This window comes from Bombus pascuorum, chromosome 2, assembly GCF_905332965.1.
Source record: "Bombus pascuorum chromosome 2, iyBomPasc1.1, whole genome shotgun sequence".
Taxonomy (NCBI): domain Eukaryota; kingdom Metazoa; phylum Arthropoda; class Insecta; order Hymenoptera; family Apidae; genus Bombus; species Bombus pascuorum.
The window spans coordinates 8,824-32,887 of record NC_083489.1 but is presented as its reverse complement, the minus strand read 5'-3'; the positions used below and the strand labels follow the sequence as shown (position 1 = coordinate 32,887).

The 24,064-nt window shown below is 52.5% G+C and overlaps 2 protein-coding genes across 2 annotated transcripts; both read left to right on the top strand.

Moving 5' to 3' along the window:
* The first annotated feature begins 11,171 nt into the window (after nucleotides 1-11,171).
* On the top strand, nucleotides 11,172-16,950 carry LOC132904659 (uncharacterized). Its single transcript, XM_060955347.1, has 2 exons — nucleotides 11,172-13,634; nucleotides 13,690-16,950. Exons 1-2 carry the CDS (start codon nucleotides 11,172-11,174, stop codon nucleotides 16,948-16,950), a joined length of 5,724 nt encoding a protein of 1,907 aa, XP_060811330.1.
* A 649-nt stretch (nucleotides 16,951-17,599) lies between these two features.
* LOC132904628 (uncharacterized) lies at nucleotides 17,600-23,324 on the top strand. Its single transcript, XM_060955280.1, has 2 exons — nucleotides 17,600-20,008; nucleotides 20,064-23,324. The coding sequence occupies exons 1-2, from the start codon at nucleotides 17,600-17,602 to the stop codon at nucleotides 23,322-23,324; spliced, it is 5,670 nt and encodes a 1,889-aa protein (XP_060811263.1).
* The last annotated feature ends 740 nt before the right edge of the window (nucleotides 23,325-24,064 follow it).

The window sequence follows — 24,064 nt, the reverse complement described above, 5'->3', positions numbered from 1 at the left end:
TGATACCTGTGAATCTGTTGACGATCGAGTCGCAGGTCCGCAATCCTGTCCGATTGGTACTTCGGTACTTGGACAGGGACCTGCATTTCACGTCCTCCGTAATTCTGATCGAACCCGTGGGGGTGGACCCCACTCTTCAGTTGGGGCCTTGCCTTCGTAATCCTGTTCAGCGGTCCCTCCCAGAGTTCATCATGTTCCGTTGGAGTGTGTTAAATCGCAGACCCATTTGCTGGTCACTGGTATCATCGTTAAGTACCATCGACCGTGATCACGCTGGTGATACCTGTAAATCTGTTGACGATTGAGTCGCGGGTCCGCAATGCTGTCCGCTTGGTACTTCGGTACTTGAACAGGAACCTGCATTTCACCTCCTCCGTAATTCTGATCGAACCCGTGGGGGTGGACCCCACTGTGCTGTTGGGGCCTTGCTTTTGTAATACGGTTCAGCGGTCCCTCCCCGAGTTCATCATGTTCCGTTGGAGTGTGTTAAATCGCAGGCCCATTTGCTGGTCACTGGTATCATCGTTAAGTGCCATCGACCGTGATCACGCTGGTGATACCTGTAAATCTGTTGACGATTGAATCGCGGGTCCGCAATGCTGTCCGATTGGTACTTCGGTACTTGGACAGGGACCTGCATTTCACGTCCTCCGTAATTCTGATCGAACCCGTGGGGGTGGACCCCACTCTTCAGTTGGGGCCTTGCCTTCGTAATCCTGTTCAGCGGTCCCTCCCAGAGTTCATCATGTTCCGTTGGAGTGTGTTAAATCGCAGACCCATTTGCTGGTCACTGGTATCATCGTTAAGTACCATCGACCGTGATAAGATCCAAACGACGTGACAGGAATCGGGCGAAGGTCAATGCTTCGGTTAATCTGAACCTTAGGGTTATTTGGTGCACGGGGGTACGTCGCGTAGGTTTGTTAGTTCTTTCGAGAGATCGCGTTTTCTTTCATAGTCTGATTGTTGGATCTTCTGTTCCATAGTAGCCTCATTTCTTTTCTTTCGTACCAAGATAGACAAATGTATCTTTGATACGGAATGTTGCCTATAGGGTTGCGAATTATTGTATGATGTTTCTACTGATCGATGTAATCGTTGTGTGTGAGATACATGTTGCGTTGTGTGGGAGATAGATATTGCGTCGTGTAAACTTTGTTTTACGTTTGTAGAGATTCGTGTAACCGCTGCGTTGGAGATATATGTTTCGCAGTTAGGCTACGAAACAGCTATCTCTTTACGCAGGCCCATGATCACGTAGAGTCAGAACTCGACATTCCTGCCAACAGGTTGAACGTCGAGACCGATGCATAATGTTAATCTGGACTGGACTGCACCGTGGGACACCGTGGGACATCGTTGGACAACGTGGGACAACGTGGGACAACGTGGGACAACGTGGGACAACGTGGGACAACGTGGGACAACGTGGGACAACGTGGGACAACGTGGGACAACGTGGGACAACGTGGGACAACGTGGGACAACGTGGGACAACGTGGGACAACGTGGGACAACGTGGGACAACGTGGGACAACGTGGGACAACGTGGGACAACGTGGGACAACGTGGGACAACGTGGGACAACGTGGGACAACGTGGGACAACGTGGGACAACGTGGGACAACGTGGGACAACGTGGGACAACGTGGGACAACGTGGGACAACGTGGGACAACGTGGGACAACGTGGGACAACGTGGGACAACGTGGGACAACGTGGGACAACGTGGGACAACGTGGGATATGTCTTGACTCTCAAATCCATTCTGAGTCCATTCTGTACAATGATACTTATCTGACTTGGAATGAAATATATAATTCGATTCTTCTTTGCCACTGAATCTTGCGATTATTTTGTGCACGGGAGTGCGTCGCGAGAATCCATTGATTCTTTCGAAAGATCGCGAACGAACGAGTTCGCGCCGCGATTTGTCTTTCATTGTCTGTTTGTCCGAGCTTCTTTTTATTTTCCCATTTTTAAGGGAAGATTATTGTGGTGATGTTGGAGAATATTAAACAGTTTAGTGCAATGACTCAAATGTTCCTTTCGCAAGACGCGAAATTGTATATGCTGTGTCAATAGCTTCGATTAAATAAATTATTGTTCTATTTCCGATTTATGAAATCATTCTCTTATTTCAAACAAATTTTTAACGAATTGTCTTATTATTTCAAATTGAGTTATATCTCAATAAATCACTTATGAAATTCAATTTCTTTTGTTGTATTATGTGAATTTGCTACTCTAACGTCATAAACTTGCAACTTGGTAACAGTTAGATTTAAATATTTCGAAACAAGATTTCGCGTGCGTTTGTCAAGTATTCCTTAAGTATATTTAGTGGCGAACTTTTGAATTCTTACAAATATTTTCCAATATTTATAACTCGCGAGTATAGTGTATTAGTGGTATGTATATTTCGTATTCTAATAACGAAAATTCACAGTATATATTCTAATTGCGAACAGTATAATTCTTGCAAGCGATTCCATTGCATTCACGATATTCGTAAGCATTTCTTCGCTATCGAGAAATATCTCACAATTTTCAACTTACATTTTCATACTTGTTCCAATTTCTTAATAATAATTTTTAAGTATAAAGAAATAGCAGTATTTTCTAAATAAATGTTCGATAGGAAAAAGAAGAAAATTGTCGAAACGACGTTTCGCTTCTTTTCCACCCCCTCAACCCCGCCCCAAAACTGCTTTATTTTCAGGGAACATTTGTGACCGCGCGCAATGCGGTTTGTAGAGTCAGTGTTTGCTACGCAACAGTTTCTTTTCAATATTTAAAAATCACGATAGTTTTGATTAAATTCGATCGAATAATCACACGCGAAAGAAATAAAATTTGATCAATCAAATTTGTACGCGATATTAGAGTTCTTGTTCGCCGATAATAATTTAAGCGGTCGCGGTAACGCAGTCTTTTATTTTTCTTTTTTTATATATTTATTCTTTTGAATATTCGCTTTCGGTATTAGAGTCAGTGCCTCCCTCAAGAGGATAAAGCCTCTCCAGGAGCTCAAGAATGTAAGTAGTTTTATATATTGTATTTCAATTTGTTCTATTTAGTATATTTTGTTCGAAATACTGTTAATTATGAAATAAAAATGATGGATAATTTAGAAAGCTGTAAATATCCTTTTTAATTAAAATAATGTCTTAAAGTCTTAACATTAAAATACAATAAAACTATCTGATACACATAAAAAATCATTGAATGTTTTGTTCTCAAACCTTTATATTAGAGTTCCAATTTACATACTTATTAGAGTATATTCTTTATTATTGGTAATGTTTCGAGTTTGTTATTATGTATTAACGATATTAACGATATCTTATGTTTTGTGATAGACATACCACTGCTTCAACTTCTTTACCTTCTTTGGGAATCTTTTAACAGTGGCTCAAAAGCCAGGAATGTAAGTATCTTTACATATCGTACTTCGATTATGTCTATTCTGTATATTTTTCTTTGATCACTATTAATTAAGAAATACAATTTGATTGAAAATTTGGCAGATTAGAATCTTCTGGGGTAATTCTTTCATTAAAATAAAATAAGTGTTAAAGTCTTAGTACCGAATTATGAAACAAATGACTAACGTATTTCAGAAATCATTAGATTCTTAATTTCTAGATTTTTTACTTTCATATTAGAGTTTCAGTTTTTATACTTACCAAAGTTTATTAGTATTTCAATCTTTATTATTACTAAAGTTACTACAGTTAATAAACTTTCATTTTTCATTATCTCCAACTTTTTAAATAATCAGCAATCACTCATCGTGTTTTGTTCTGTAGCAGATTCTTCGCAACCTCCATTTCCACCACTGGACCCTACGCAGTTCCCGATGATATTCGTCCTCTGTTTCTCCGCTTCGAACGGTGAGTCGCATGCGTTTCTGTTCCTCCGGTCACTCAATCATGTCGTAGGACGAAAGGTCCGAATCGGCACGAGTGACTGGTTGTATTACGTAGAATTTTTTGCGAGCATAGTGACCGCGGGTATTCTTCATACCCGTGAGTAGTAACACTCCTTTTTCAAATTTATTAGTTTAGGATAGGTCTTCTTGCACATCGCGATTATAATAATTAGTTTTTCAATAATTAGGTTCAACATATGCACTTGAAAATATATTCGTGTTACTTATAAATACGCATGTTAATATTCCGTATGAATATTTGCAAATGGCAAATATCTACACGAATATACCTGTATGACATAAATATACTTGATTTTTAGCTATGAATCGATCGTGACAATATTAAGTCACGTTCGTTTATTTCACTTTGGCTAGAATGAGTTAAAATTCATTTTTTCCGTACAAGAATGTGTAATATTTTACGTGCAAGAAGGCACTTCGCGACAGGCAGATTTTTGAATCAAAGCAATAATTTTGAACACTGCTTCTGCACTTTCGAATATATGCTTTGATAAAAAGATCGCCTGAGATTATTTCTTTTTTAATAATATATTTAGAGTTAATAATTCCATTTGATCGAGCCTCAATCCTTTTCAATTAACGCTACCTTTTTTGCAATATTAAAATTTTGCTCTAATTTGTTAAATTAATAAAGTAGAGTTACTTAGTTACTATTAAATTAATAAAGTAGATTTAATCAGAAACGAAGTAGTAAAATATAAAATCAAAGAACGTTAGTCCGTTAAATAAAAATGACACAAACTAATCATCTTTTTAGATCAGGATTTTCAGGTTTAACCCCTTCCGTGCCCATTGTCAGGATCTCATTCACGTGCCCAGGTGCTACTTGAATGGGAGAAAGACATTGGGCACGATGATCTAGAATTAAGTAATGTAATAATTTCTCAGCGACTGACGACGCGTTAGTGTATCGTGCACGACGTATTTTCCACATTATGTATATGTGTTGTTAGGCCGTGGAATTGCGTCGTTTTTTCTCATTCGTTACAATCTCAAATACTAAAAATGTCGAGACATATATCGATTCAATTTACGTCTCGATACAATCATAATTTCTGATAATATCATGCACGCGATTAACTGCAACCACGCTTTTAATATTGCCATAAATTACAATTATAATTCCAAGTTTACTTACATTTATTTTAACGATATCATTTACTCAGACGTGTTTATCACGTTTTACGCAATGGTCACTAGCCTTCGTCAGTCGATTTCAGGAAAACGGTACGTACCTTAGAGTATGCATGTTGTGTTAAGCTCGGGTGTCGGAGGCGTCCCGGGACGTCCTCTCTAGTGTAGGACCTTTGCGCCCGGGCGTTTGTGTGAGAACCGTGGAGCGGGTGTGTTGGTGTGCCTGTTTTGCCATTTTTTAAATATAGCGCTAGGTAGGATAGGTAGTATACTTTCTGGTATGTCTGTTAATTATAAGTAGGTAGGGCCGGGCAGGTTGGCACAGTCTCTGATCGGGTAGGCACGTTTTCGTGTGACCAACCTGTTTCTGGAAATTTATTTGAAAAATCGACGGTGAAACTGGCACGAGTAGAGCATGCTCTCGTCTCTGGTTTTGCCTTTCGATTTTTCGAATTTCGCGGTCGCGGTCGCGAGTGGGCTCGAAACGAACGTTTATCGCTCGAGCACGCACGTGCGAGTGAGCAACGATCACCGCTGAGATCGTTGGTCAGTCCATGTGCACTTCAATCAGCTTCCGCGGTTTATATTTTTATTTTCAAATTTTTTTTTTTTGTTTGCGATTTAGAAGTCTCGAGCTTAGATTTAAGTTTCAGCGGGCATTGCGCCCGAAGAAAGAAGAAGCTATAAGCCGAAGAGGCCCGGCAAACTGCCACTCAAGAGGGCAACTACTAATGGCTCCCCATCCTTTGGGTCATCCAGAGCATGGGAAGTCATTATTGTTACTACTTTGCCACTATGCTCGCTTTTAGTATTTTTAGTCGTAGTAGTAGTTTTTGTTTTTTTGACCGATGTATATATCGGTCCATCGTCCTATTGGGCAAATCGCGATTTCTCTTATTAGTGTCGCGACAGATTAATTACGGGTTGTATTAGAGTAGCGAAATAACATCGTGGCTTTTTATTAGTGTCGCGAGAGAATGATTACGGTTTGAATTAGAGTTGCGATAAAATGATAATCGCGTTTGTTTTAGAGTTGCGAATTACGATATCGCGATTGCCTTTTGCAATTTTTATTGTGAATTTTTAGAATTTCCTATAGAACTATACGTATCAGAATTTATCCTGTTTTCTATTGTTTAGAATGAGATTATAAAATGTTATTTTTCAATTATTTTTATAGTATTGCAAGTAGCAATACCAGAATATTTTTCATATTTTAAGTAGTAATTTTTATTAAATTCAGTTTAAAAGTTAGCGTTGCGATATTGTTTCATCGCGAGTTCTACTAATTTTTCCTGTTAGCGTTGCGATAACGAATGATCGCGTTTTCTTAAGTAGAGTTGCGTTTATAAAATGCCCAAACCCTCCGACTGCATTTGTCGGACACTGTTCCTGGATCACACGATACAGCTGCAAGAGCTGTGCAAGTGTGATCGTTCATCGGCAACCTCCTAAATGGTTGCACTGCGATATGTCAGCCCTCCACTCGTGATTTTTCTTATTAGTGTTGCGATAAATTAATTGCGGGTTGTATTAGAGTTGCGAAATAACATCGCGGCTTTGCATTAGTGTGGCGAGAATATGATTACGGTTTGAATTAGAGTTGCGATAAAATGATAATCGCGTTTGCTTTAGAGTTGCGAATTACGATATCGCGATTGCCTTTTGCAATTTTTAGAATTTTTCCTATTTTCTATTGTTTAAAATTAGATTATAAAAGTGTTCACTTTATTTTATAGTATTGCAAGTAGCAATACCAGAATATTTAAAATAGCTTATTCATATAGTAAATGATTATTTTCATTAAATTCACTATAAGAGTTAGCGTTGCGATATTGTTCTATCGCGAGTTCTACTAATTTTTCCTGTTAGCGTTGCGAGAACGAATGATCGCGTTTTCTTAAGTAGAGTTGCGTTTATAAAATGCCCAATCCCTCCGACTGCATTTTTCGGACACTGTTCCTGGATCACACGATACAGCTGCAAGAGCTGTGCAAGTGTGATCGTTCATCGGCAACCTCCTAAATGGTTGCAGTACGATCCCTCGCTATTAGTGTTGCGTATTGTTTAAATACGAGTGCGTAGATTTAAATTTATTAGCGTTGCGTCTCAAGTTTCGGGAATTTTCAGACTTTTCTTTTTTATTTATTTTAATGATAAATTAATTGATATTGCAGATATAACAAAGCACTCTTCGCGTTTGACTTTGAGAATTTTCTGCTTCATAAATATTAGTGGTAAATTAGCGTTGCGAAACAAGAATATTCAGTTCCACTCTCGGCGTGTTGATCGGGTTTATATAGAGTGGAAGACGATCGAATCTTTGTAGCCCTTCTGGCTACTGCTTTGTTTTTTTTCAGCGCCCCTTATTAGTACGTTTATTACTGAAAATACTGCTAAAACACTTATTTCTGTATCAGCGTTAACGTTACCATGACTGTTAAAATACAGTACTTTATTACGAATGTAATATATATATACATGTATGAAATTGTGAACGATTTCAACACGTAACAAAGTATTATAATGAAATATCTTAATATTGTTACGAAGGCTTGAAATATTTTAAAAAATTTAATTCATTGCTATTAGAATTAATGCTGATGATTGTTCGTTCTTAGAACCATAGCTGTTAGAATCCTTTCGGCCGCGATATTTTCTATCTTTTCACAGTAACATAAGAGTAACAGTATTTTTATAAATATTCGAATTTCATTTGCATGAAACAAGAGTTCATTCGCGATTATCGTCACGTTTGTAGCAAAAATTCTGCAAAATATGATTTATGCGCATATCTTTCGGTTCACTATGTTGCAAGTCATTATGTTGTTGTAGGAAATAACAGATACCGTTGAAAGTTAAAAGACAAAACAAGTGATTTTATAATAATCGGATTTTCTCTCATCTTAGTTATTGCATATGAAATTTTCAAGTTTTAATTCAGTTTAAATTCAATTACTTAAAATTCTTGTTCTCGACGTAACCCTACTTTCGTTTAAAAAGATACAAATGATTCTCTATATTTGCTAAAATTTAATCAATAGTAATTTGATCTATAATTGACCATTATTAGTAGTTTTTTTTTTCATATATAAAATGTTCTCGTTTGAGAGATGCCTGTTTCTTTTACATGTATCAAATTCAGTAAATGAGTTTGTTTCAGATTTATTAATTTACAGAGAATACATTTCAGTTACATATTTCAACGTTTCATAGCATATTAAATATATATGCTAGAGGCCCAAATGATTTTTCTTTCATAGTCTGATTGTTCTTGATATCACATTATTAAGAGAAGTATATTACGGCATCGTCACAATTTATAACTTTCGATATCTTCAAAAGTTTAGCACAACGAGTTGTATGTCCATTTTGCAAGATTCTAAATTGTATATGCAGTATCGGTGTTTTCATTTTCCTTTTCTCGATCCAAGTTAGACGAATGTATCTTTGTTACCGAATGCTGCCAGTATGGTTGCGAATTATTGTACAATATTTGTACTGATCGATGTAATAACTTTTGCAGATTAATCAATTGATTAATTTTTGGGGAACGATTACATCGATCAGCAAAAACATTGTACAGTAAATCGATGCCAAGCTAAGAACTACGCTAATACAGTGCAGTTTGGATCACCAAAAGCTACGAAGAGAATATTGGATAATCTAATCTCGACTGCGCCGTGGGACACCGTCAGACACCGTTGGACACCGCTGGACATCGTTGGACAACGGTGGACAACGCTGGACAATGCTGGACAGCGGCGGACAACGCTGGACAACGTCGGTCCAGTGTGGGTCACCAAAAGCCGCGAAAAGAATTTTGGATGATCTAGACTAGACTGCAACGTGGGACAACGTGGGACGACGTGGGACGAAGTGGGACGACGTGGGACAACGTGGGACAACGTGGGACAACGTGGGACAACGTGGGACGACGTGGGACGACGTGGGACGACGTGGGACGACGTGGGACGACGTGGGACGACGTGGGACGACGTGGGACGACGTGGGACGACGTGGGACGACGTGGGACGACGTGGGACGACGCGGGACGACGAGGGACGACGTGGGACGACGTGGGACGACGTGGGATGCGTGTGTTTTAGTCTTAATTAATCATAAGATAGATACCTATGTTATGTGCATTGTAAACTCATTCCGTACAAAGATACTTATCCATCTTGGAATGAAAAACATATATCTCGTCTGTCTTGATCCCCACGCTTACCACATTGGAAAAATTGTTCCCGCGATTTATCGGTTCGCGATCGCTCAGTTCTTTCAAACTGCGGCGTGGCGTACTCGCTCGCGCGTATCCCGGGTACGTGCGGGTCAACGTGCACTGGACAACTCTTTGGATTCATAGGTCGCCCAAGGACACCTCTTGTCTTGGTGACTACTCGACGACTGCTCGTCGTTTGCCTCGAATCGCGGGCGTTGTCATCACGCTGGTGATACCTGTGAATCTGTTGACGATCGAGTCGCAGGTCCGCAATCCTGTCCGATTGGTACTTCGGTACTTGGACAGGGACCTGCATTTCACGTCCTCCGTAATTCTGATCGAACCCGTGGGGGTGGACCCCACTGTTCAGTTGGGGCCTTGCCTTCGTAATCCTGTTCAGCGGTCCCTCCCCGAGTTCAACATGTTCAGTTGGAGTGTGTTAAATCGCAGGCCCATTTGCTGGACACTGGTATCATCGGCAAGTGCCATCGACCGTGATAAGATCCAAACGGCGTGACAGGAATCGGGCGAAGGTCAATGCTTGGGTTAGGCTGAACCTTAGGGTTATCTGGTGCACGGGGGTACGTCGCGTAGGTTTGTTAGTTCTTTCGAGAGATCGCGATTACGTTCGTTGCGGGCGAACCGCGGTTTTTTCTTTCATCGTCTGATTGTTGGTGCTCCTTTTCCATAGCAGCCTCATTTCTTTTCTTTCGTTCCAAGTTAGACAAATGTATCTTTGATACGGAATGTTGCCGATAGGGTTGCGAATTATTGTACGATGTTTGTACCGATCGATGTAATCGTTGTGTGTGAGATACATGTTGCGTTGTGTGGGAGATAGATATTGCGTCGTGTAAGCTTTGTTTTACGTTTGTAGAGATTCGTGTAACCGCTGCGTTGGAGACGTATGTTTCGCAGTTAGGCTACGAAACAGTTATCTCTTTACGCAGGCCCATGATCACGTAGAGTCAGAACTCGACATTCCTGCCAACAGGTTGAACGTCGAGACCGATGCATAATGTGAAAGAAATCATGGGCGGGTCTCGTGCGTAGTCACCTCCACGTGGTGAGACCTGGTAATTGGCATCGTTTTCCAAAAATTAATCAGTTGATTAATCTTTGGAAAACGATACCAAGCTGAGAACTACGCACCAGTCCAGTTTGGGTCACCAAAAGCCGGGAAAAGAATTTTGGATGATCTAGACTGGACTGCACCGTGGGACAACGTGGGACGTCGTTGGACGACGTGGGACAGCGTTCCACAACGAAGTGGAGTGTTAGAAAACCATTCTGCGTGATTGGAAATCGTTGGAGAGACTTTGACAACGTTTTGGAGAGTTGGAAAACCATTCGACGTTGTTCGACAACGTGGGAGGACGTTCCACAACAACGTGGAGGGATGGAAATCCATTCTACGTGATTGGAAATCGTTGGATAGCCTTCCACAATGATGTGGAGGGTTGGAAAACCATTCTACGTGATTGGAAATGGTTGGAGAGCCTTCCACAACGATCTGGAGGGTTGGAAAACCATTCTACGGGGTTAGGTTGGGGTTAGGTTGGGGTTAGGTTGGGGAGCACGAGGCGGGTATGGGTTCTCAGTGCGTAGCATCATGCCCTGAGAAACCCCGATGTATCTGATGTTCACCTATAGTCGGGTGGCGGCTGGTCGGCGCTGTGGCGCCCGTCAGATCGCTGATCCGGTGCGGAGAACTTCGGAGAAGTTGGTGGGCCCATATCTGTCAAGACCACTCACCTCACCTTCACGTGGGGCTCCCCGTCATCCTGCATCGGTCCCGACCGGGGTAGGGTGCGAAAGAGTGAGTGGCAAAGCAAACGAGGGCATGGCTCGTCAACCATGCACCTGATGAAGAAGGAAGGAGGAAGGAGGAAGAAGAAGAAAGAAAAAAATATGGATATGCAGGATAACCAAGAAATCGACGTTTACGGTGCAGGGGAGGGATACCCCAGTACCGGCGCAGGAGTGGGTGGTCAAGCGGGCCCCACTGCGTCGTTAGCTAGCGACCGTGGCCGTGTGGGGGTGGGCCACCGGGCCCCCATACGCGTAAACGCGTCCGGTGAAGAAATGGAAGACGTCGCGATGGAGGAGACCCGCGAGGGTGGGCCTCCCGCAAGGACAAAAGCGAACAACATCGAAGCGGCAAAGAACCGCGGAAGAAGCGGGGAGAGAAAAGCGGAGAGGGCGGGACCCGAGGACAGGAGAAGAAGCAACAGCCGGGGAGGGAAACCGACACCGACGCCGTCGCACGCCCCGCTCGCGGTCCCGTCAACCCCGCTTCCAACCGCAGCGGAGCACAACGGCAACATGTTCCAGACGTTCAAAATCCCCAAGAACGTCAGGGACAAAGTGAAAGCGCAAGATGGGCACAGGTCCATAGACGGCTCGATAGAGCCGTCTCAGATGAGAAAGGAGTCGACCTCGGAAGGCAGATCGGAGGACGAGGAGTCAATGGCCTCGGTCACCTGGAGGGGCAAGAAGAGAAAAATAACGAAAGTGACTCCAGAGGTGTCGGACCGAATGAGGAACGTTATCCAAGGGTCCTCACCGAGAGACGTGGACGCCGAAGTACGGCGACATCAGGCCGAGGTCCTGAAGGTGGCGGCGACGTCCTCCAACCTCAAGGGGACGTACGTCAAAACCCTCAAGGACGCGGTCGAGTACACCGTCGCGGCATGGTCCCACCAAACAACCACCTCCCGGGTGCCAGACTTCCTGGAAGAAAGGAAGAAGAGGGAGGCGCTGGAAAGAGAGGTGGAAAGCCTGAAGAGGAGGAACGAGGAGTTGGAACAAAGGATAGACAGGTTCCTGAAAGGCACGGCCGAGACAGCGGCGCCGTCCCCGACGGAGGCGCAGGCTCCCCGGAGCAGCGGGAGGGCCAAGGACGACATCGGAGCAGAAATAGAGATGCTAAAGAAGTCGATAAGCAGCCTCGGCCCATCCCTGTTGGGGACCCTGAGGGAAGAGCTCAGGGAAGCCCTCAGGGGAACGGGCCTGCCGAGACAAGCGACAGGAGGGAACAACAGCGGCGACAAAGAGCGGACGACGATGCCGCGGACGGCGAGCCCGAAGCCTCCCCAACAACCCCCGCAATCCTCCCAACCCTCTCAACAGCAAGAGGGACAGGGACAGGAGACGGACGGGGAATGGAGGACCATGGTCTCGCGGAATGCGAGACGGAAGGCCAGGGAACAGAGGAGGAAAGAAGCGGGCCACGGCGCCCCCCTCCCCATCGCGCCACAAACTAGCAGGGCGAGATCGGCGGTGGGACCAGCCGGGCAACCGCCAAGGACGACCCCCGCCGCATTAGGTGGAGGGGAAAGGAGGAGAGAAAGAAACGGAGAGAAGAAGACAGGAGCCCAACCGGCGAAACGGACGTACGCGACGGTGGCGGGCAGGGCGGGATCGGCGGTCGTGCGGCCAGCACTCCGACGCCCCCCAACGTCATCGGCGGTAACGCTCACGCTGAGGGACGGGGCTCCGAAGACGTACGAGGAGATCCTGGCGGAGGCGAGACGGGACAAGACCCTCCAGAAATGCGGACTGGAGTACGTCCGAACGAGAAAGGCGGCGACCGGGGCCATGGTGATCAATATCCCGGACGACGCCGGCATGAGCAAGGCCACGCAGTTGGCGTCGCGACTAGCCGGGGTATTGGACCCCTCCACCGTCAGAGTATCAGTCCCGGTACCGACGGCCGAGATCAAATTGGTGGGGGTCGACATATCCCTTAACGAGGAGGAACTGCTGGAGGAGCTGTCCAGGGCGGCGGACTGCCAGCCCCGCGACGTCAGAGCATGGAGCGCGGGAACATCTAGAAGCGGCATGGGGATATTCTACGCCAAGTGCCCCGTGGCCGGAGCCCGTAAACTGGCTCAAGCGGGGAGGGTCACACTGGGGTGGACCAGGGCAAAGGTGATCGCACTCCCCAGGAGACCGCTCCAGTGTTTCCGATGCCTTGAGGTGGGCCACATGGCGGCGATGTGCGTCTCCCCGGTGAGAAGAACCCACCTGTGTTTCCGGTGCGGAGAAGAGGGGCACAGGGCGAGGAACTGCACGGCCGCATCGCCGAGATGCCCCATCTGCGAGGCAAAAGGAGCCCCGTCAAAACACAGGATGGGAAGCGCGGCGTGCAAACCACCGGAGGTAGGACCATCCGGAAGGAGAAGGGCGCGGAGAACGGCGATGGCCAAGGCAGCAGAGGCCACGGCGACAACCACGAGCAAGGGCGTCACCGGAGCCGCGGAGCAGGCCAGCCTGTCGGGCAACCCACCAGTCGGAGGGAAGGATAGCACCATCGGAGTGAGTGGCCCGGGGGAGGCCATGGAGGTGACCGAGTAAATTCCGGGTCCTCCAGTGTAACTTGGGCAGAGCCGGAAGGGCCCAGGACCTGCTCTACCAGTCCATCCGGGAGAGCGGGACCGACGTGGCGGTGGTGGCGGAGCCGTACAACATCCCCGCATCCCCCCAATGGGCGGGAGATCTAAGCGGATGGGTGGCCATCACTTGGCCGTGTACCTCGGGAGTCTCCGGGCGAATCGCGGAAAGAGGCAACGGGTTCGTGGCGGTCGAATGGACGGACCTCGTGGTGGTGGGGGTATACATCTCTCCCAACTGCGACATCCGGGCGTTCGAGGACCTACTGGACGAGATGGGAGAGTGCGTAAGGAGGCTTCTCCCCCGACAGGTGCTCGTACTGGGGGACTTCAACGCCCACTCCACGACGTGGGGCAACGACAGAACCACCACGAGAGGCAGAGAACTGGCGGACTGGGCCGCGGGTCTCGGTCTCGTGCTGGTCAACAGAGGCTCGGAGTCCACATACGTGGGGCGGAGAGGAGCGTCGGTCATAGATCTGACGTGGGCGACGCAGAGGCTCCACCCCAGAATAAGGAACTGGCGGGTGGCCGTAGAGATGGAAACGCTAGCGGACCACCTCTACGTGCTAATGGACATCGAACCCGCCAAGAGAAGCACGAGCGGCGACAACAACAACAACGTCGAGGGAAGGACATCGAGCCGCCCGGGGCTGCCCCCTCCTCGCCGATGGAAACTGAAGGAGAGGGACGGGGACATGCTTCGGGCAACGGCCACCGTAGCGGCTTGGTGCTGGGACGCGAAGAGGAACAAGAACCGAGGCAACGTGGACGGGGAGGCGCAGGAATTGGGAGAATGGATGAGGAGAGCCTGCGACGCCTCCATGCCGCGAACCAGCGCCGGGTCTAGGCGCGACAACAGCAGCGTCTACTGGTGGTCGCGGGAGATCGCGGACCTGCGAGACGACTGCCACAGAGCCCGCAGGCTGCTCGCCAGGGCGAGAAGAAGAGGGCGGAACCGCAACGAAGAGGAGATCCTCGAGAGGTACAGGGCCCACAGAGAAGCCAGAATGGCCCTGCAAAGGGCCATAAAGGAAGCGAAAGAGGCGTCGTGGAAACGGCTGTTGGAATCCGTGGAATCCGATCCATGGGGAAGACCGTACAAGACGGTGCTGAGGAAACTCAGGCCGGCGGCTCCCCCGATAACCGAGAACATGGATCGGGAACTACTAGCACGGGTGATCGACACGCTGTTCCCACGACCGGAAGAAGAAGGAGGCGAAGAGGAGGAAGACTCCCCGAGGCGCCGCGAGTATACGGAACAGGCCCCTCACGAGGAGAGGGGATGCACTCGGAGCGGCGGCGGCGGACCGGCGACGGATCAACCCGGAGCGCACATAACGAGGGAGGAACTGGAAGCAGCCACCAAGAAGATGGCTGCCAAGGACGTGGCGCCGGGGCCGGACGGAATCCCCGGGCGGGTGTGGGCGGAGACCATGGACATCATGGCCCCCCGCCTGCTGCATCTGTACAACAGGTGCCTGAGGGAAGGCGCATACCCCCGGGCGTGGAAGGTGGCGAGGCTGGTGCTGCTGAGGAAGGAGGGTCGACCGCCGGAGTCCCCATCGGCGTACAGGCCGATATGCCTCCTGGACGAGGTGGGCAAGCTCTTCGAGAGAGTAATCGCCTCCCGTCTGGGGGCGCACATGGAGTCCAGGGTACCAGGCTGGCACGACAACCAGTTCGGGTTCCGTCGCGGGAGGTCCACCATCGACGCGATCCGCAGATTGAGAGAGGGGGTGGAGAGAGTGGTGGCTCGAGAAGGGATCGCGATAGCGGTCTCCCTGGACATCACCAACGCCTTCAACTCGATCCCGTGGAGCAAGATCAGAGAGGCCCTGCGATTCTTCGAGGTTCCGGGGTACCTCCGGAGGATAATCGGGGCATACCTCCGGGAGAGGTGGATAACGTACAGATCCACGGAGGGAGAGGAGAGAAGAGCGGTGGAGCGCGGAGTGCCGCAGGGCTCGGTCCTGGGACCGATGCTGTGGATAACCGCCTACGACTACGTGCTCCGCACCCCGATGCCCGGAAGCACGGGACTGATCTGCTACGCGGACGACACCCTGGTCGTGGCAGGAGGGCGCTGGTGGTACGAGACGGCGGAGGCTGCCACGGAGGCCACCCGGCGAGCGGCGAGGGCCATCGGAGAACTGGGGCTGAAGGTCGCTCCGGCCAAGACGGAGGCGCTCGGGTTCTACGACAGAAGACGCAGAGGACCGCCCCCGGATGGACTGACGATCGACGTGGACGGGGTAGGGGTCCGGGTGGGGAGCCAACTGAGGTACCTTGGCCTCATCATCGACGACCAATGGTCGTTCGAGCCCCACTTCGAGAGCCTCGCCCCAAAGGTGGCGGCAGCGGCCAACGCCCTATGCGGCATCCTCCCGAACATCGGAGGCGCCGGGAGAGCGGTGCGCAGGCTGTACGACGGGGTGGTCAGAGCCCGAGCGATGTACGGTGCGCCCATCTGGGCGAGGGATCTGGCCGCGAGCAGGCGAAGTCAGACACTCCTGCGGGCGGTTCAACGCACCACCGCTCTGAGGATAGCGAGAGGGTACAGGACGGTGTCGCACGCGTCCGCGACCGTCCTGGCGGCATCCCCTCCATACGCGTTGCAAGCCCTGGCCCTTCAAAAGGTGTACGGAGCCACGAGAGTCAGGGACGGGGATCGAGACGAAGATCCTCTGCAGGTGAGGAAGGAGATAGAAGAGGAGACATGGGAGAGATGGCGGCTCCTACTGGAGAAGGAGGCGAGGAAGACGTCCCACCGCGCGGTAGACGCGGTCCTGCCCGTCTGGGACAGGTGGAAGGAAGCGCGGGGCGTTCCGCTGACCTACAGGCTGACCCAGGTGCTCACCGGGCACGGAGTGTTCGGGGAGTTCCTGAAGAAGATTCGGAAGGAGGTGACCAACATCTGTCACCACTGCGGGGAGGCGGAGGACAACGCCCAGCACACTCTGCAGCACTGCCCCGCGTGGGCCATGCAGAGACACACCCTGACGGTGAAGATCGGGGACGACCTGTCCCCGAGGAGGATCGTGGAGGCGCTGCTACGTAGCCGGTCGGACTACGAGGCAGTGAGGGACTTTTGCGAGCAAATCATGCTCGCGAAGGAGCGGGCGGAGCGGCTCAGGGTCCGAGCCGAGCACCCGGCAAGGATACGACGCGAGAGAAGTGGGCGCAACGGGGGGAGGCCGCCATCTCCCCCAACGGATACGGAAACAACAAGAGGAAGATGACCCCGGGGTTGGCTGCCCCGGGAGTCACAGCGAAGCATCCCCTCCGCACTAGGAGGGAAGACGATGAGAGGAGGGCTTACAGGAGATTTTCAACCGTGATACCCCTGGGCCCTCTTCTTCCCTGTGCGTACGAGCAGCCACGTGGTGGTTTTAGTCGGTAAGAGTCCGACACTACCCGACCCCCATTGGGGGAAGGGTGTCCATGAGGATTTCCCCACGTAAAAAAAAAAAAAAAAAAAAAAAAAAAAAAAAAAAAAAAAAAAAGGTTGGGGTTAGGTTGGGGTTAGGTTGGGGTTAGGTTGGGGAGCACGAGGCGGGTATGGGTTCTCAGTGCGTAGCATCATGCCCTGAGAAACCCCGATGTATCTGATGTTCACCTATAGTCGGGTGGCGGCTGGTCGGCGCTGTGGCGCCCGTCAGATCGCTGATCCGGTGCGGAGAACTTCGGAGAAGTTGGTGGGCCCATATCTGTCAAGACCACTCACCTCACCTTCACGTGGGGCTCCCCGTCATCCTGCATCGGTCCCGACCGGGGTAGGGTGCGAAAGAGTGAGTGGCAAAGCAAACGAGGGCATGGCTCGTCAACCATGCACCTGATGAAGAAGGAAGGAGGAAGGAGGAAGAAGAAGAAAGAAAAAAATATGGATATATGGATATGCAGGATAACCAAGAAATCGACGTTTACGGTGCAGGGGAGGGATACCCCAGTACCGGCGCAGGAGTGGGTGGTCAAGCGGGCCCCACTGCGTCGTTAGCTAGCGACCGTGGCCGTGTGGGGGTGGGCCACCGGGCCCCCATACGCGTAAACGCGTCCGGTGAAGAAATGGAAGACGTCGCGATGGAGGAGACCCGCGAGGGTGGGCCTCCCGCAAGGACAAAAGCGAACAACATCGAAGCGGCAAAGAACCGCGGAAGAAGCGGGGAGAGAAAAGCGGAGAGGGCGGGACCCGTGGACAGGAGAAGAAGCAACAGCCGGGGAGGGAAACCGACACCGACGCCGTCGCTCGCCCCGCTCGCGGTCCCGTCAACCCCGCTTCCAACCGCAGCGGAGCACAGCGGCAACGTGTTCCAAACGTTCAAAATCCCCAAGAACGTCAGGGACAAAGTGAAAGCGCAAGATGGGCACAGGTCCATAGACGGCTCGATAGAGTCGTCTCGGATGAGAAAGGAGTCGACCTCGGATGGCAGATCGGAGGACGAGGAGTCAATGGCCTCGGTCACCGCGAGGGGCAAGAAGAGGAAAATAACGAAAGTGACTCCAGAGGTGTCGGACCGATTGAGGAACGTTATCCAAGGGTCCTCACCGAGAGACGTGGACGCCGAAGTACGGCGACATCAGGCCGAGGTCCTGAAGGTGGCGGCGACGTCCTCCAACCTCAAGGGGACGTACGTCAAAACCCTCAAGGACGCGGTCGAGTACACCGTCGCGGCATGGTCCCACCAAACAACCACCTCCCGGGTGCCAGACTTCCTGGAAGAAAGGAAGAAGAGGGAGGCGCTGGAAAGAGAGGTGGAAAGCCTGAAGAGGAGGAACGAGGAGTTGGAACAAAGGATAAATAGGTTCCTGAAAGGCACGGCCGAGACAGCGGCGCCGTCCCCGACGGAGGCGCAGGCTCCCCGGAGCAGCGGGAGGGCCAAGGACGACATCGCATCGGAAATAGAGATGCTAAAGAAGTCGATAAGCAGCCTCGGCCCATCCCTGTTGGGGACCCTGAGGGAAGAGCTCAGGGAAGCCCTCAGGGGAACGAGCCTGCCGAGACAAGCGACAGGAGGGAATATCAGCGGCGACAAAGAGCGGACGACGATGCCGCGGACGGCGGGCCCGAAGCCTCCCCAACAATCCCCGCAATCCTCCCAACCCTCTCAACAGCAAGCGGGACAGGGACAGGAGACGGACGGGGAATGGAGGACCATGGTCTCGCGGAAGGCGAGACGGAAGGCCAGGGAACAGAGGAGGAAAGAAGCGGGCCACGGCGCCCCCCTCCCCATAGCGCCACAAACAAACAGGACGAGATCGGCGGTGGGACCAGCCGGGCAACCGCCAAGGACGACCCCGGCCGCATTAGGTGGAGGGGAAAGGAGGAGAGAAGGAAACGGAGAGAAGAAGGCAGGAGCCCAACCGGCGAAACGGACGTACGCGACGGTGGCGGGCAGGGCGGGATCGGCGGTCGTGCGGCCAGCACTCCGACCCCCCCCAACGTCATCGGCGGTAACGCTCACGCTGAGGGAAGGGGCTCCGAAGACGTACGAGGAGATCCTGGCGGAGGCGAGACGGGACAAGACCCTCCAGAAATGCGGACTGGAGTACGTCCGAACGAGAAAGGCGGCGACCGGGGCCATGGTGATCAATATCCCGGACGACGCCGGCATGAGCAAGGCCACGCAGTTGGCGTCGCGATTAGCCGGGGTATTGGACCCCTCCACCGTCAGAGTATCAGTCCCGGTACCGACGGCCGAGATCAAATTGGTGGGGGTCGATATATCCCTGAACGAGGAGGAACTGCTGGAGGAGCTGTCCAGGGCGGCGGACTGCCAGCCCCGCGACGTCAGAGCATGGAGCGCGGGAACATCTAGAAGCGGCATGGGGATATTCTACGCCAAGTGCCCCGTGGCCGGAGCCCGTAAACTGGCTCAAGCGGGGAGGGTCACACTGGGGTGGACCAGGGCAAAGGTGATCGCACTCCCCAGGAGACCGCTCCAGTGTTTCCGATGCCTGGAGGTGGGCCACATGGCGGCGATGTGCGTCTCCCCGGTGAGAAGAACCCACCTGTGTTTCCGGTGCGGAGAAGAGGGGCACAGGGCGAGGAACTGCACGGCCGCATCGCCGAGGTGCTCCATCTGCGAGGCAAAAGGAGCCCCGTCAAAACACAGGATGGGAAGCGCGGCGTGCAAACCACCGGAGGTAGGACCATCCGGAAGGAGAAGGGCGCGGAGAACGGCGATGGCCAAGGCAGCAGAGGCCACGGCGACAACCACGAGCAAGGGCGTCACCGGAGCCGCGGAGCAGGCCAGCCTGTCGGGCAACCCACCAGTCGGAGGGAAGGATAGCACCATCGGAGTGAGTGGCCCGGGGGAGGCCATGGAGGTGACCGAGTAAATTCCGGGTCCTCCAGTGTAACTTGGGCAGAGCCGGAAGGGCCCAGGACCTGCTCTACCAGTCCATCCGGGAGAGCAGGACCGACGTGGCGGTGGTGGCGGAGCCGTACAACATCCCCGCATCCCCCCAATGGGCGGGAGATCTAAGCGGATGGGTGGCCATCACTTGGCCGTGTACCTCGGGAGTCTCCGGGCGAATCGCGGAAAGAGGCAACGGGTTCGTGGCGGTCGAATGGACGGACCTCGTGGTGGTGGGGGTATACATCTCTCCCAACTGCGACATCCGGGCGTTCGAGGACCTACTGGACGAGATGGGAGAGTGCGTAAGGAGGCTTCTCCCCCGACAGGTGCTCGTACTGGGGGACTTCAACGCCCACTCCACGACGTGGGGCAACGACAGAACCACCACGAGAGGCAGAGAACTGGCGGACTGGGCCGCGGGTCTCGGTCTCGTGCTGGTCAACAGAGGCTCGGAGTCCACATACGTGGGGCGGAGAGGAGCGTCGGTCATAGATCTGACGTGGGCGACGCAGAGGCTCCACCCCAGAATAAGGAACTGGCGGGTGGCCGTAGAGATGGAAACGCTAGCGGACCACCTCTACGTGCTAATGGACATCGAACCCGCCAAGAGAAGCACGAGCGGCGACAACAACAACAACGTCGAGGGAAGGACATCGAGCCGCCCGGGGCTGCCCCCTCCTCGCCGATGGAAACTGAAGGAGAGGGACGGGGACATGCTTCGGGCAACGGCCACCGTAGCGGCTTGGTGCTGGGACGCGAAGAGGAACAAGAACCGAGGCAACGTGGACGGGGAGGCGCAGGAATTGGGAGAATGGATGAGGAGAGCCTGCGACGCCTCCATGCCGCGAACCAGCGCCGGGTCTAGGCGCGACAACAGCAGCGTCTACTGGTGGTCGCGGGAGATCGCGGACCTGCGAGACGACTGCCACAGAGCCCGCAGGCTTCTCGCTAGGGCGAGAAGAAGAGGGCGGAACCGCAACGAAGAGGAGATCCTCGAGAGGTACAGGGCCCACAGAGAAGCCAGAATGGCCCTGCAAAGGGCCATAAAGGAAGCGAAAGAGGCGTCGTGGAAACGGCTGTTGGAATCCGTGGAATCCGATCCATGGGGAAGACCGTACAAGACGGTGCTGAGGAAACTCAGGCCGGCGGCTCCCCCGATAACCGAGAACATGGATCGGGAACTACTAGCACGGGTGATCGACACGCTGTTCCCACGACCGGAAGAAGAAGGAGGCGAAGAGGAGGAAGACTCCCCGAGGCGCCACGAGGATACGGAACAGGCCCCCCCAGAGGAGAGGGGATGCACTCGGAGCGGCGGCGGCGGACCGGCGATGGATCAACCCGGAGCGCACATAACGAGGGAGGAACTGGAAGCAGCCACCAAGAAGATGGCTGCCAAGGACGTGGCGCCGGGGCCGGACGGAATCCCCGGGCGGGTGTGGGCGGAGACCATGGACATCATGGCCCCCCGCCTGCTGCATCTGTACAACAGGTGCCTGAGGGAAGGCGCATACCCCCGGGCGTGGAAGGTGGCGAGGCTGGTGCTGCTGAGGAAGGAGGGTCGACCGCCGGAGTCCCCATCGGCGTACAGACCGATATGCCTCCTGGACGAGGTGGGCAAGCTCTTCGAGAGAGTAATCGCCTCCCGTCTGGGGGCGCACATGGAGTCCAGGGTACCAGGCTGGCACGACAACCAGTTCGGGTTCCGTCGCGGGAGGTCCACCATCGACGCGATCCGCAGATTGAGAGAGGGGGTGGAGAGAGTGGTGGCTCGAGAAGGGATCGCGATAGCGGTCTCCCTGGACATCACCAACGCCTTCAACTCGATCCCGTGGAGCAAGATCAGAGAGGCCCTGCGATTCTTCGAGGTTCCGGGGTACCTCCGGAGGATAATCGGGGCATACCTCCGGGAGAGGTGGATAACGTACAGATCCACGGAGGGAGAGGAGAGAAGAGCGGTGGAGCGCGGAGTGCCGCAGGGCTCGGTCCTGGGACCGATGCTGTGGATAACCGCCTACGACTACGTGCTCCGCACCCCGATGCCCGGAAGCACGGGACTGATATGCTACGCGGACGACACCCTGGTCGTGGCAGGAGGGCGCTGGTGGTACGAGACGGCGGAGGCTGCCACGGAGGCCACCCGGCGAGCGGCGAGGGCCATCGGAGAACTGGGGCTGAAGGTCGCTCCGGCCAAGACGGAGGCGCTCGGGTTCTACGACGGAAGACGCAGAGGACCGCCCCCGGATGGACTGACGATCGACGTGGACGGGGTAGGGGTCCGGGTGGGGAGCCAACTGAGGTACCTGGGCCTCATCATCGACGACCAATGGTCGTTCGAGCCCCACTTCGAGAGCCTCGCCCCAAAGGTGGCGGCAGCGGCCAACGCCCTATGCGGCATCCTCCCGAACATCGGAGGCGCCGGGAGAGCGGTGCGCAGGCTGTACGACGGGGTGGTCAGAGCCCGAGCGATGTACGGTGCGCCCATCTGGGCGAGGGATCTGGCCGCGAGCAGGCGAAGTCAGACACTCCTGCGGGCGGTTCAACGCACCACCGCTCTGAGGATAGCGAGAGGGTACAGGACGGTGTCGCACGCGTCCGCGACCGTCCTGGCGGCATCCCCTCCATACGCGTTGCAAGCCCTGGCCCTTCAAAAGGTGTACGGAGCCACGAGGGTCAGGGACGGGGATCGAGACGAAGACGCTCCGCAGGTGAGGAAGGAGATAGAAGAGGAGACATGGGAGAGGTGGCGGCTCCTACTGGAGAAGGAGGCGAGGAAGACGTCCCACCGCGCGGTAGACGCGGTCCTGCCCGTCTGGGACAGGTGGAAGGAAGCGCGGGGCGTTCCGCTGACCTACAGGCTGACCCAAGTGCTCACCGGGCACGGAGTGTTCGGGGAGTTCCTGAAGAAGATTCGGAAGGAGGTGACCAACATCTGTCACCACTGCGGGGAGGCGGAGGACAACGCCCAGCACACTCTGCAGCACTGCCCCGCGTGGGCCATGCAGAGACACACCCTGACGGTGAAGATCGGGGACGACCTGTCCCCGAGGAGGATCGTGGAGGCGCTGCTACGTAGCCGGTCGGACTACGAGGCAGTGAGGGACTTTTGCGAGCAAATCATGCTCGCGAAGGAGCGGGCGGAGCGGCTCAGGGTCCGAGCCGAGCACCCGGCAAGGATACGACGCGAGAGAAGTGGGCGCAACGGGGGGAGGCCGCCATCTCCCCCAACGGATACGGAAACAACAAGAGGAAGATGACCCCGGGGTTGGCTGCCCCGGGAGTCACAGCGAAGCATCCCCTCCGTACTAGGAGGGAAGACGATGAGAGGAGGGCTTACAGGAGATTTTCAACCGTGATACCCCTGGGCCCTCTTCTTCCCTGTGCGTACGAGCAGCCACGTGGTGGTTTTAGTCGGTAAGAGTCCGACACTACCCGACCCCCATTGGGGGAAGGGTGTCCATGAGGATTTCCCCACGTAAAAAAAAAAAAAAAAAAAAAGGTTGGGGTTAGGTTGGGGTTAGGTTGGGGTTAGGTTGGGGTTAGGTTGGGGTTAGGTTGGGTTAGGTTGGGGTTAGGTTGGGGTTAGGTTGGGGTTAGGTTGGGGTTAGGTTGGGGTTAGGTTGGGGTTAGGTTGGGGTTAGGTTGGGGTTAGGTTGGGGTTAGGTTGGGGTTAGGTTGGGGTTAGGTTGGGGTTAGGTTGGGGTTAGGTTGGGGTTAGGTTGGGGTTAGGTTGGGGTTAGGTTGGGGTTAGGTTGGGGTTAGGTTGGGGTTAGGTTGGGGTTAGGTTGGGGTTAGGTTGGGGTTAGGTTGGGGTTAGGTTGGGGTTAGGTTGGGGTTAGGTTGGGGTTAGGTTGGGGTTAGGTTGGGGTTAGGTTGGGGTTAGGTTGGGGTTAGGTTGGGGTTAGGTTGGGGTTAGGTTGGGGTTAGGTTGGGGTTAGGTTGGGGTTAGGTTGGGGTTAGGTTGGGGTTAGGTTGGGGTTAGGTTGGGGTTAGGTTG

What these genes read in the sequence shown, in the direction of transcription:
- LOC132904628 (XM_060955280.1), top strand. Translation starts at nt 17,600, where the DNA reads ATGGATATGCAGGATAACCAAGAAATCGACGTTTACGGTGCAGGGGAG. An exon ending in GGAAGGATAGCACCATCGGA is followed by an intron (nt 20,009 to 20,063) that starts GTGAGTGGCCCG and finishes CGGGTCCTCCAG; the next exon opens with TGTAACTTGGGCAGAGCCGG.
- LOC132904659 (XM_060955347.1), top strand. Translation starts at nt 11,172, where the DNA reads ATGCACCTGATGAAGAAGGAAGGAGGAAGGAGGAAGAAGAAGAAAGAA. An exon ending in GGAAGGATAGCACCATCGGA is followed by an intron (nt 13,635 to 13,689) that starts GTGAGTGGCCCG and finishes CGGGTCCTCCAG; the next exon opens with TGTAACTTGGGCAGAGCCGG.